This window comes from Lissotriton helveticus, chromosome 11, assembly GCF_964261635.1.
Source record: "Lissotriton helveticus chromosome 11, aLisHel1.1, whole genome shotgun sequence".
NCBI lineage: Eukaryota > Metazoa > Chordata > Amphibia > Caudata > Salamandridae > Lissotriton > Lissotriton helveticus.
The window spans coordinates 931,752,684-931,764,728 of record NC_136072.1 but is presented as its reverse complement, the minus strand read 5'-3'; the positions used below and the strand labels follow the sequence as shown (position 1 = coordinate 931,764,728).

At 45.0% G+C, this 12,045-nt stretch overlaps 1 protein-coding gene across 1 annotated transcript in view; it reads left to right on the top strand.

The window, feature by feature from the left end:
- PES1 (pescadillo ribosomal biogenesis factor 1) overlaps positions 1 to 12,045 on the top strand; it is a 142,008-nt gene that overhangs the window by 54,320 nt on the left and 75,643 nt on the right. The window contains exons 3-5 of the mRNA XM_078667252.1: positions 2,213 to 2,366; positions 4,708 to 4,817; positions 4,940 to 5,111. Of these exons, the coding sequence (XP_078523378.1) occupies positions 2,213 to 2,366; positions 4,708 to 4,817; positions 4,940 to 5,111 (436 nt within the window). The remainder of the gene's footprint in view (positions 1 to 2,212; positions 2,367 to 4,707; positions 4,818 to 4,939; positions 5,112 to 12,045) is intronic.

The following is a 12,045-nucleotide window of genomic DNA, read 5'->3' as shown; positions in this document are numbered from 1 at the left end:
TTTAGATGGGCTAAGCAACAGGATGGGACGGTTGAAACACTTTTAACTTTAAACTGTCGACCAGTCTGATGCCCAGCATAGAATCTTGAGTTGTTTTTGTCCGTGCCTTTCAGGAGCTGGTCCATTCTTCAGAAATGCAATGTTTACTTGAGAGCAGGAAACTAAACAAGCTGTGGAATCTTCTTAAAAGTGCATTATTGACTTCACGTGTTAACATTCCTTAGAGTAGCGGGGTACACGAGGAGGCAGACCTGGAAGCAGAGGCCAGCCCGGGACCAGGGTTCAATTCCCGGCTCGGCGGGGTCTTGAGTCCTAAAATGTCCATGGACTCGACAATTCTCGCTCCGGTGCCTACTCAATTCACGGGTTCACACTCTGCGACTCTGGGCAATAGCTTGCTTAATCTCCACAACGGCCCCTCGCGGCGGGATGCCTGGCTTTCACCTTGCGGATACCCTGCCGGGGTTATCTCACAGGGGAATACCAGGACGGGTTCCCTAAGCAAGCGCTTAGAAACCGCTTGGTGATTTGCGCTATATAAATTCCTGTACATTTACATTTACACCCACGGACGTGGGGTACCGCCCTGGAGCAGCCGAAAGACCTTGTTTTACTGTAAAGTAACGCCTCTGATTCTTGAAGCTTTCCGTGAAAGGTTCTTAATGTCCTTTTTTTACTGAAAAAAATGGATATTCAGTGTTCGAAGTGGTGAGGAATATTGTGTACCCAATTGTTTTTGGCTTCATAAAGCCCTATTAAAAGACGGTCTGGATTACAATTTTTTTTTTTTTTTAAATTGGCCTTCTCAATTTACCACTGCGTCCCTGACACCCTGTTTAGGGATCGTTAGTAACCCAAAAACATTGACACCACTTCAACTACATATATTGGGTGGGGTCCTGTGGGTGTTACAATAGCCTGTCTTTCACATTCAGTTGCTGGTGCATTGAACTAAGTTCACTCGTGTCACCCGTGAGTGTGAAAACAAACTTTGTAGAGCTACGCCAGAGTCTTAGTTTACGTTGTACATTGACCGGGTGACTCTTGTACAGAGGTCCACTATGTGAATTCGCTGGTACAGCACTCGAAATTCAGAATTAGAATTAAAAACTATAGTGGAATGAGAACATAGTGATAAACCATGGAGGGGATGCCTGGCTTATTTGTAGGGCTCCTGGACACATCGCCTTCACACATGCTGAAGTCAGTTTAAAACATACATACATAACACTTCCATCCAACACAGGAATGGCACTTTGCATATAATATAGTGTTGTGCAATAATATGAGTTAGCATGGCTATCTAAAATGGTGTCTGCAATATCAATACTATTTAAAAGACAGGTTAATGAAGCTTTTCTTTAACAGCAATTGCCTGGATTTTTCAAATGTATCGAACGGTTACCCTCACCCAACTCCCTAGTCTGGGCTCCACCCCTGATCTCCACCTGTTCTGCTGCTGGGGTAGTAAGTCACCATTTGTTTTTCTCTGGTATTTCGGGGATTCTTAATGAGGAACACTTTTCCATGGTGTTGGAACCGTGTCAGACTATGTCTTTTAGAAATGGCAAATATCTTCCCTTTCTAGAGAGTATGCCTATTCTGCTAAATGAGTAGTTGAACAATGTCTAGAAATCTTTCTGTCTATTAAGACAGGTAAGGAAGTTGTGCTGTACAATCGAAGTGACCAACCTGATCAGGAAATGCCCCTTCCTTTGTTTCAGACTAATGTAGATTGCATGCGGTCATCCCTCTTCTCACCTTGAAAACGTTAGCTGCAACTAAGATCCTGTTGCTGTAATCAGTGCTTAATTTTACAGAATTTTAGGTCGTATATGCAGCTATTGATTCCAAAAAGGTTATTTGTTTGAGGAAGGATTTGGGCTAGAATATATGTTGGTGTGTCACACTAGCCTGATCTTTTAAGCTGGAAAATAATTGAAAACATCCACGTGGCAAAAGTATGTCCGAAATTATCCTTATTTTTGGATTTCCACACTGCACCATTTAGCCACATTTCTCAATTGTGGTATTTTGGTATTCTAAATTCTCCAGTGACTCAGTGTTGATGATGAAAGGAATGGTGTTCATAACGGGTCACAAAATGGTACAGCAATGTCCCGCACACCTTGGATGTTTACTCATATACTTCTTCCTATCCTTTGAAACTATGTGTGAGCCTCATTGCATTTCCTTTCCTTTATTCAACTAGACGTCTCTGCATCCTGAAGGGAATTTACCCCCATGAACCCAAGCACAAGAAGAAGGTGAACAAAGGCTCCACAGCAGCACGCACGTTCTATCTCATCAAAGATATAAAGTTCCTTCTCCATGAACCAGTTGTTAACAAGTTTCGTGAGTACAAGGTATGCCCCTTTCTTCTTGCTATTTGTCTGTTTACATTTCTATCAAGGTACAAAACATGCTTTAAAAGACAAGAAAAATTATTACACAATTGATTTGAGTGTAAATCCAGACCATAAAGCTAAATACTAAGTGACTAAAAGATAGCCAACATTTAAAACTTTATTGAAGACATTTGCTGCTCCTTTCACCATCCTTCTGTCAGCTCCTCCTTCCTAAGCAAAATAATAGTTTGTTAGTCCTAGTGGATTAATCAGTCCGGATTCTGCACTAGGAGGCAACTTTGAGTTGAATGATTAATCGAAATTGCGAGCCATCTAGTAAAATTCAGCTGAGACTCTGGACATTCAGTTTGGTCTTGTTTTTTTTTTCTAGAATAAGCCTTTCCTAATCCTTCTGCTTTCGTAATTTGACTTTATTATCAGAAACCTCATTTGAGCCTGTGTCACTCTACTTCTGGACTACAGGGTCTAGATCTGTATTTAATCATATGCAAGAGAAAACAATGAACACGATGTGGCACAGTCTGCCTCTCGCTGTAAGTTTATTAATCTTTTTTTTTTTTAATGAAGCACCAAGCTGCTAACATCCAGTGAATGGGTGCCTAGTCAAAGGTTTGTGTTTTCCATTTATGACTTCTGGATTATGTGTCAAAGAAAAGAGGAAACCCAAGTGAGCGATTCCAGAGTTTGTTTAACTTTAACTGAGGCTTCACTGCTCATGCTTTGTATTTGTTCTGGAAGAAGACCTCCTTAATGCTATATAGAACATCAGTATGAGATGTATGGGTGAAAGGGATAAAATGTTATTGCAAGATAAAGTCAAGTTCAAGAACTACTGTGGTTCACCCCCCAGCAGAAAGCAAAGCTGCCCACTGGGGTTCCCAAGCCAAGTTAGATGTTTTCAAAAGTGCTTCTCAGGAGCGTTTACAATTGTTCTACACAAGGGGGAGTGTGGGTATTTCGGGATATAATCAGTCGGAGTCCGGATGAATTTAGTTTGCTTCATTAGTTAATTGAATCAAAACATAAGTCTTCGTATGCCTTCTTCTGGAATCTTCTTCATCTAACAGTTTCAGGGGACGAATGAACGCTCCCTCAAACAAAAGGAAATTGCATATGTAAGTGTTCTGTCCACACCCAATTCCTTTTATTTCTTAGAAACAGGAGTGAGGGAATTTACCCACCAGGCTATATCCGTCACCAGTGAAAGACCACAAAGGTCTAGAGAAAAGGTTAATAGATAGTTATTTTAGGTTTCTTTATGGGCTTCACTCAAGTGAACGTACATACTGCAACGTGCTTTTGGCCTCGAAGTTGCTCACTCGGGTTGTTCTGCTAGTAGCCTTTCTCCTCCCAAACTTTCCCCAGAGCCACACAGTCACTTGTGCGAGCCACGTTACTCCTGGAGCGTAGCGGGTTGATTCATGGATGGTGTTCCCAGTTGAATTGCTGTCCCTGTCTCTCCACAATTGCTGGTCCCACTGTAGATTCCTCTGACACCTTCAGTGAGTTCAAGATGTCCCACGAAGTCCGGCTCTTGCCCGTTGTCTCTCGCTGTCTCTATTCCCGCGGATTCGGAGTCTTCCCCCTCTAGGCTTTCGTCGCCCCGGTCTGACGCGCAGTCCTCCTCTGGTATTGGTCATGATGTCACCGTGAAGCGTTGGTCTCTTCTGACGTTCTCTCTGCTTAAAGGAGCCTCGCCGGCCAAAGGTTGGAGACGACCAAAGAAATGGATATGTTTCTCTGATATTCAGATCTCTTTGAGATGGGCTGTAAATAAAGCAGAGTCTCGAGTGGGTGAGGTAGACACCAATATTCCTCCTCAGTAGCCCCAGTTTCAGAGTTTAGAGGGGGCTTTTCCTGAGGGGGGGGATAAAAAAGGTACACCTGGGTCTAATTTAAAGCACACTAAAGACTACCTAAAATGCCAGTGCAGGCTTATGACTATTCATGTTCACTGTGATATTAAACTAGGCTAAGAGGATAGATGGCAGATGAGTCCCTTGTCCTTATCGTATATGTTTTAGTAGGCTTAACAGTTTTGGACAATCCTTTTACAGTACTTTTCAAAGACCTCATCAACCAAAAAAGCCTTCTAAAGACCTAGCTGAACACCGCCATTAAAGAAGATATTAAAAGAATGATGGCAGAACTGGCATGGCATCCTATGGCACTTTAAGAAGCTCACGGGGCACATTGCATGAAGAGGGCTCAAGATCTTTACAGAACAGAGAGAGGAGTTCTGTCTGTCTCAAGGGGATTTATTTACTAACTCTTGTCGGTCATCGCTTTGATTTTCTCTTTCCTGCTCTCTGCATTGATTTTTCTTTTTTCCTGCCAGGTCTTTGTCAGGAAGCTTCGGAAGGCATGCGCTAAGGGCGAATGGACTGCTGCAGACCGGATTAAAGAAAATAAACCTAGCTATAGATTGGATCATATCATCAAAGAGAGGTGAGGTTAGAGGCTTGATTATTTTCAGGGTCCACTTACTAGAACACACAAACACACGCACACTTTCCCACTGTTTTCCTCCACTCTGTAGTGATGCACTGTATGCTATTTCTACCTGCTAGATACCCGACCTTCATTGACGCACTGCGAGACCTGGATGATGCACTTTCCATGGCTTACCTCTTCTCCACATTTCCTCGCACTGGGAAATGCCATGTTCAGACCATCCAACTGTGTCGCCGTCTCACTGTTGAGTTCATGAACTACATCATTACATCACGATCCTTGCGCAAGGTAAGAACTTCACTTTCAAGGGTAGAGTTGCATTGGTTTTGGCATGCTTTCTCATGTGACATCAACTTGTGGACTTGTCAATGCAACATCTGGTGTAATAGAGAAGGTGTGAAACTGAACGAATCACTCAAGGGTAATAGCTGGTATTCTTTATACAGGAATCCACAATTTTCTTACAAATGTAATTTTCATTTCTTTTCTTCATTTGTTTGTATTTAATTTCCAATGTTAAAAAAGAAAAATCCTACCATATTTTGTTACCAATTTTGAAAAGATGGATATTTATCCAGGTTCAAGAACTATGTTGTATTGATCAACAGGTGATTTTTTATTTTTTTCCACTGTGAGAAAACCAAAATGTAACAGCAAATATTTGTCACCCAAGGAAATTGGCAGGATAGAACCTTGGTGCATTTTGCAAGGCATTTGAAAAGCAATGTTAGTTTTACTAACGTTATTTTTAGGTCTTGCCTAGCATTGCAGCGCATGCGCTGCTCGCTTTGTGAAGCATGTAGTATACACTATAGCCTTTAAGCTTCATGGAAGCTCCCCCCACTCTCCGTAAATCTTTTGCATTGGCTTAGGTCCTAAATGCAGCCTTCCGATTGGTTTTAGGCTGGTTAGTCCCTCCTCAACACAGCCATTTTGTAATTTGTATCCTTCCGTGTCTATTGGCCCCTTTACTCAAAACACTATTTTCTTCCCTGTGCCCCTCCCCATTTAAAAATGAAACACACAATCCTATGGATAACAACTATAATAACAAATTATCAGGATCATCATCTAACAAGCATTGAAAATGCAATAGGTCTCGCAGCATTAGAGTTAGTGCTTTTAGAATTGTTTATGGGTTTTTTTTGTAAATCTATAGCATTTTTGTTTCCTGTAGCCAATGCTAAAGAATTTCAAAAAAAAAAAGCCATAAACATTTTTAAAAGCTCTGAAATGCAGTCTGAAATGCTGGATATATATTCAGTACAGATACACTATATTGTTAATGAAGACATAGGATATAATATGTTGTACTGTATACACACAATTAGATGGGAACGTGCTGTGTGTGTCAGCGATTGAAAGAGACTGCACTCAGAGTTGCTGTGCGCATCAGTAAACACCATACACATATACAATAGCACCACACCCAAACAGAGCCTCTCTCAGTCTGGTAGTGTCCCCAGGGCCAGAAGGGTCTTCAACCCATGCTGTCTCCCCTGGACATCATGCTTGGGGACTTTAGGGCTCTGATGCTAAAAAAATAAATATATAAATATTAAAGGATTTATGAAGTCACGTCACGTGCGGGCGCCCAGACTAGCAGTGTGTTTCAATAAAAGAGCCTGCGGCATGCTGAATTGGTTTCTATAGGTGGTCTTCATAATAATAGCTGACTGGCGTCCTCCCCCCATCCCCGCCTAAACCCAGAAGCCCCTCTTCATCCGCTAAGGAAGTGGTGAATAAAAAAAGTGAAATTACGGCCAGCGCAAGCCATGAATAAAAAAAGTGAAATTACGGCCGGCGCAAGCCATGAATAAAAAAAGCGAAATTACGGCCGGCGCAAGCCATGAATAAAAAAGTGAAATTACGGCCGGCGCAAGCCATGAATAAACAAGTTAAAAAACAAGAAGTGGGCAAAGAGGTGTCACCAGGGAGACGGGGAGAGGAAGGAAGAAGAGGGAACGTGGAAGGAAAGTGAATGCAGCAGGGGGCGGAGCGGATCGCTTTGAAGTACGTTTTCACAGATACATGGAAAATCACTAATTCCTGCACATTACAGGGGGAGCGGATCCCTTTGAAGCATGGCCTCGCGGCCGTGAAAGAAGTGTGTGTTAATTAGGGGGAGGAGAAGTGAGGCCGAGTGCGCTGGGGAAGCAACAGCAACAGATGCTTTAATTTGAAGCTCTCGGAGGCAGGCGGCTCGGATGATAACACCGGAGGGTGGTGGCAGTTATGCCAGTGAGTGCTGGGAGCACTGGCTGTGATGCTGGTGGCAGCAATGCTGACGGCACTGGCGCTGCTGCTGGCGAAGCTACCACGGATGCTTGCTCCAACACTGTTGATCCTGGTAGCACTGTTTATGGTATAGCTAGTACTGCTGGCAAAGATGCTGGGGTACTGGAGGTACGGATGGTGGCAGCACTGCTGGTGATATAGGCAGTAAGGCTGGCGGTAGGGGTGCTGGTGGCACTGACAACGATGCCGCTGATGGTAAATATGATAAGGGCAGTGATGCTGTGGAATACATACGGAGAATCCTGCTGAGAGGTATCTGAAGGGTAGATGTACTGGCAGTGAGGCTTGCATGCTGGTGGTCGTGGCACCGATAATACTGCTGAGAGGCGTCTGAAGAGCAGTGGTACTGGCAGCGAGGCTGTGGAATAAATACTGATAATACTGCAGAGACATATCTGGAGGGCAGTGCTACCGGCAGTGAGGCTTTCGGCAGCGACAGTAACAGTGAGGATTGCACGCTGGAGTCAGCGGCACAGAAAATACTCCCGAGAGGCAGTGGTACTGGCCTCAATGAAAGCATGCTGGCTCCTCTGATAGTAGTGGTACCGGTAATGCTGCTGAGAGAGATGACCGGAGTAGTGTTACTGGCAGTGACGGAGTTGGCAGCAGTAGAAGAGAAGCGTGCACTGCCGGCAGTGGTACTTCTGAGAAAAAGCATTAGGGCAGTGGTAAAGGCAGTGACGTGTTTGGCAGTGGTAGTACCAGCAGAGGTGTGTGCATGCTGGTGCAGGTGGCAGTCGCACTGCTGAGGGAGATGGCAAGGGCAGCGGTGCTGCCAGTGAGGCGTGCATGCTGGGGGCAGTAGTTGTGGTACTGATAATACTTCTGTGAGACATCGTAAATACAGTGGTACTCGAGGTGACGCCGTTGGTACCGATAGTGGTAGTACCGATGCTTGCATGGTAGTGGTACTGCTAGTAAGGGCAGTGGTACGGGCAGTGATGCTTTTGGCATTGACAGTACTAGCCGCGATGGTGGCAGCAGTACTGCTGAGAGAGATCGTAAGTGCAGTGGTACGGGCAGTGACGCTTTTGGCAGCGTGATAGTAATAGCGGTGGCAGCAGTACTGCTGAGAAAGATGGTACGGACAGCAGTACGGGCAGCGGCGCTTTTGGCAGCAAGAGTAGTGGGAGCAACGCTTGCAGCGCTGGCGGCGATGCTGCTGGCAGTGATGGGGATGACTCCGGTGCCAGTAATGACACTGACATCCAGGGAGACTGGCAAAGGGTGGGGGTGAGGCGGGGGGGAGGTACTCACGTGGGCTTCTGTGGGAAAATTAAGCCCTCGGCCCCCAGCGCGCACAGGGACAGCAGCAGGACCATGGCCGCCAGCGAATAAGTGCAGGAAGAGACGCGGCTCAGAGACCCCGGCAACGTCATCTTTCCAACAAGAGCAAAGAACAACAAGCCTTTCACCGTAACACGGCTGGCAGGGGAGGGGGCGGAGAGGGGAGAGGTGCGACACGGCAGTAGGAGGAGGAGGGGGGAGGAGAGTAGGGGAGGCACGGCCTAGCGGCAGGCAGGCAGGGGAGGAGAGGAGGAGGGGGGAGGAGAGTAGGGGAGGCACGGCCTAGCGGCCGTGCAATCAAGTAGTGAGGGGGCGGAGCTGGGGGAGGCTGTGAGAGAGAGTAGGCAAGGCAGGCGGCTGGGGGCATGTGCACGCGCTTTTAAGCTCAATGCACATGCGCATTGAGCTTAAAAGTCACGGGCACTGCAAGGAATCGCCACGATTCCTTGCAAGTTAGATAAAGTCTGGATGAGCCCCTATAGTCTCGCTTGCTCGATGCGCATGCGCATCGACAGGCGAGACCTAAAAATGCTGCTGAGAGACAATAAGTACACGGTCGCCTAAAACCACTGTAGAGTGGGACGTTCTGGGAATACAATAGCATTGCGCCGAATTATTTATTTTTAAAAAAATGTTATCAAGGTTAAACGAATTACGGAATATAATCAACAACATTGTGCAATTACGCATGGAAAAAAAACTGGGATGTGATTCCTTTCCACATTACTGCACTCGATAACAGTTGTCGTGAAATCTGTGCTTCTGATTTGACGAAACGTTTTATGCCAATAGGCCCCGAAGAGTTTGCAGTGAATCTTAAATACCAGCGTACACACAGGCCCCCGACCATGGCCCTGCGCACCCCAAACACGGCCAGCTTGTTCGAAGCGCTCCGCATCAGGCTCAAACATTCAGGCAGAGAGGAGCACGTGTTTGTGGAGGTAGGCGAGCCACTGAAAGCTCAAGCCAGGCTTGAGCATGAATCCTGGCTCTGCTGCTCGAGATCCTACAGAAACCTGGACCAATGACGTGCCGAGGTTTCATGTGCTTTCTGTTCACCACCATCTTTGTTCCTGCCAGACCTGCTGACTTCTGACCTAGGGAGCCACGTTCCATTCTTGGCGTTGACTAAACATCCTGTTGTTCTGGGCAAATCACTTAACCTCCAAATCTCTATAAACAATGAATAGTGGCCTTTTGAAATGTAGGTGCTGTAAATGGCAAAGCACTCTGGTACCTGCTGGTCGAGTTGTCACAAAATAGACACTGCAGAGAAATGCACAGAGGTAAAAACAAAGCCTAAGCATTTCGTTGCTTCCCCGTAAAATGGATCCAAATGCGCCCCACAGCAAGACATGTGCTTTCAATTATCGCGCCCGTATCTGGGCACGATAATTGAAACTACATGACCTATTGGTGTCTATTACGCGCACCAATCGCGTAATAGACACCAATAGGCCATGGACGGAGCAATACCCGCCTTTGGCCAATTGCGTGCAGTCTTTTATAAAAAGACAAACGCAATGACCAATCGGGTAGCACAAAAGGAAAAGCACATGCATGAGCTTGTGCGATTCCTAGGTTAGCTACCCAAACCCCTTTTTTTTTCCCCTCACTAAATGTCTTGCGCTGCACGACAGTGCTGTGCACTGCAACGCTAGGCGTGAGACCTAAAAAAGGAAGTTAATGCTCTGGCCCTGATAAAGGGACCTTACATTCGTGAGATAAGAGTTGGCCCATTTCTGTTAACAATAAAGAAGTAAGATTTGAGCATACAGCAAGAAACGTAGCTTTCTTTTTTGCAAAAGTACTTTGCTTTAGATATCAAACCAAGTCTGTTTGTGTAGCTCTGCTGTTTTTGTCCAGAAAGTGAAACTAACTTCTGCTCCCCACCCCCTTTATCGTCAAACTGTCCTACTCACAGGGCCTGGAGCCAATCCCATGGTATTTCTGCATGGTCATTAAATGAGCCACTAAAGCACATATATCACTATTTTCGAATTCCTTTGTTACAATTTGGACCTTTTAAAGCAAGCACCAAATACGGCTACCTGCGTTGGTGCACCATTTTCAGGTTAAGTGTCTTTTGTTTCTGTGTCAAGAAGTGGCTTATGTTTGTTGGCCCCAAATGCTAATATAACTTAACGAGTTAGCAGAAGTCTTGTATCTGTGGTGTGCTACAAGTAGGTAGCGCAGTAATCACTTACAAGCTGCAGTGAATTTTCAAGAGAGGATGTCATTAAGGCACTATTTGACTGATGTTTGGGCTCCTGGTTGTCTGTTTATACTAATACGTGGAAGCAGTCTTCGACTTGTTTAGTGTTCTCTCATAATAAGTATTTAGTTTCATCCTAAATCTATGGTTTTGTTGTAGCATCCTACGTCCTCTTTGACTGTTTTTTCCTTTCTGGCTATAACCTTTTTTCTGGTTTGCACATCTCTTCTTACAACCTCTGTTGTTGTGTGCTGCTTTTCTCACTTCCCTTCTTCATTCTCCCCTTTGGTAAGGCTGTCTGTACTCCCTAATTTCTCTGTTGCTTATAAGTAATGCTATTTTTTTTTGTTCAGAACGGACCCCGCCCCCCATTCTTCTCGCAGTATCAGCTGATGCTTTCTGACATTGCTCATTCGTTGCAGAGCCCATCTCATCCATTCTGATTGTGGTCCTGGCTTCTCAGGACCTAGCTTGGTTGGCTTTAAAAGATTTTCTTCTTAGAATCCTAAAATGTACAGGGCTCCAGATTCTGCAACAATCTCCCAATACACCTTTAATTTTAAGTTAATATGCGTTACAGATGGTCACTAAAGGCTCATGTTTTATGGTCAGCCATTTAGTAAGGACTGCTCAAGGTAATGGAAGTCGTCCGCAAGTGGCGGAGTGCGTTCACGCTGATGTTTAGCACAGGGTGTTTGTCCTGCGCTGGAAAATCAGCGCAAACTGCATCATGCGCAGTGTAAGGGGGCTCTGCTTCTTTCTGCTACTCAAGTAGATGTTATGCTCGAGGCGCAGCTTTCTTAACACTAGCGGAAGGATTCTGAGCGGTTGCGGCCATTTGTGACTGCCCGCATTAAGTCTCAGTGGGAGGTGGTCTGAACATTTTCCTAGCTCGCCAACTTAACATTGGCAAGCGGAGTTTTCCAGGAACTCCGCATGCTACGCGGATCGCGGAGTGGCAAAACTTCTGCAAGTGGAGTGGAATTTCATGCCCAGGCCTAGAAAAAAAATGTTTAACGCATTTGCCTCTTTAGATATACATGCTCTGAATTGTCCTGTCATTTAGTGTTAAATGTGAATTTTTAGTTGGCTGTCTTCAAAGAATTCTTCAATCTCAAGATATCTTGCTCCAAGACAAAGACTTTAAGTCCTACTTGTTATTTTTTTCTGTTTACAGAGCTAGGGTGGTTTTCAGAATAAACACCAATTTCCTTCCAAAAGTGTTTTGCCCGTTTCATGTTAGGCTGAGTTGCCCCCCTTCTTCCTGCATCCATCCTCCTGGAAAGGACCTTACATACCTAAGATGTTAAAAGGGCAGTTGTGTAGGACATCAACAGAGCCAAATACATCCGTAAAACATTGTTAAATGCATACAGACTTTTTGAATGCTAAGGCAAAGCATAAACTGCTTGTACCACCTAA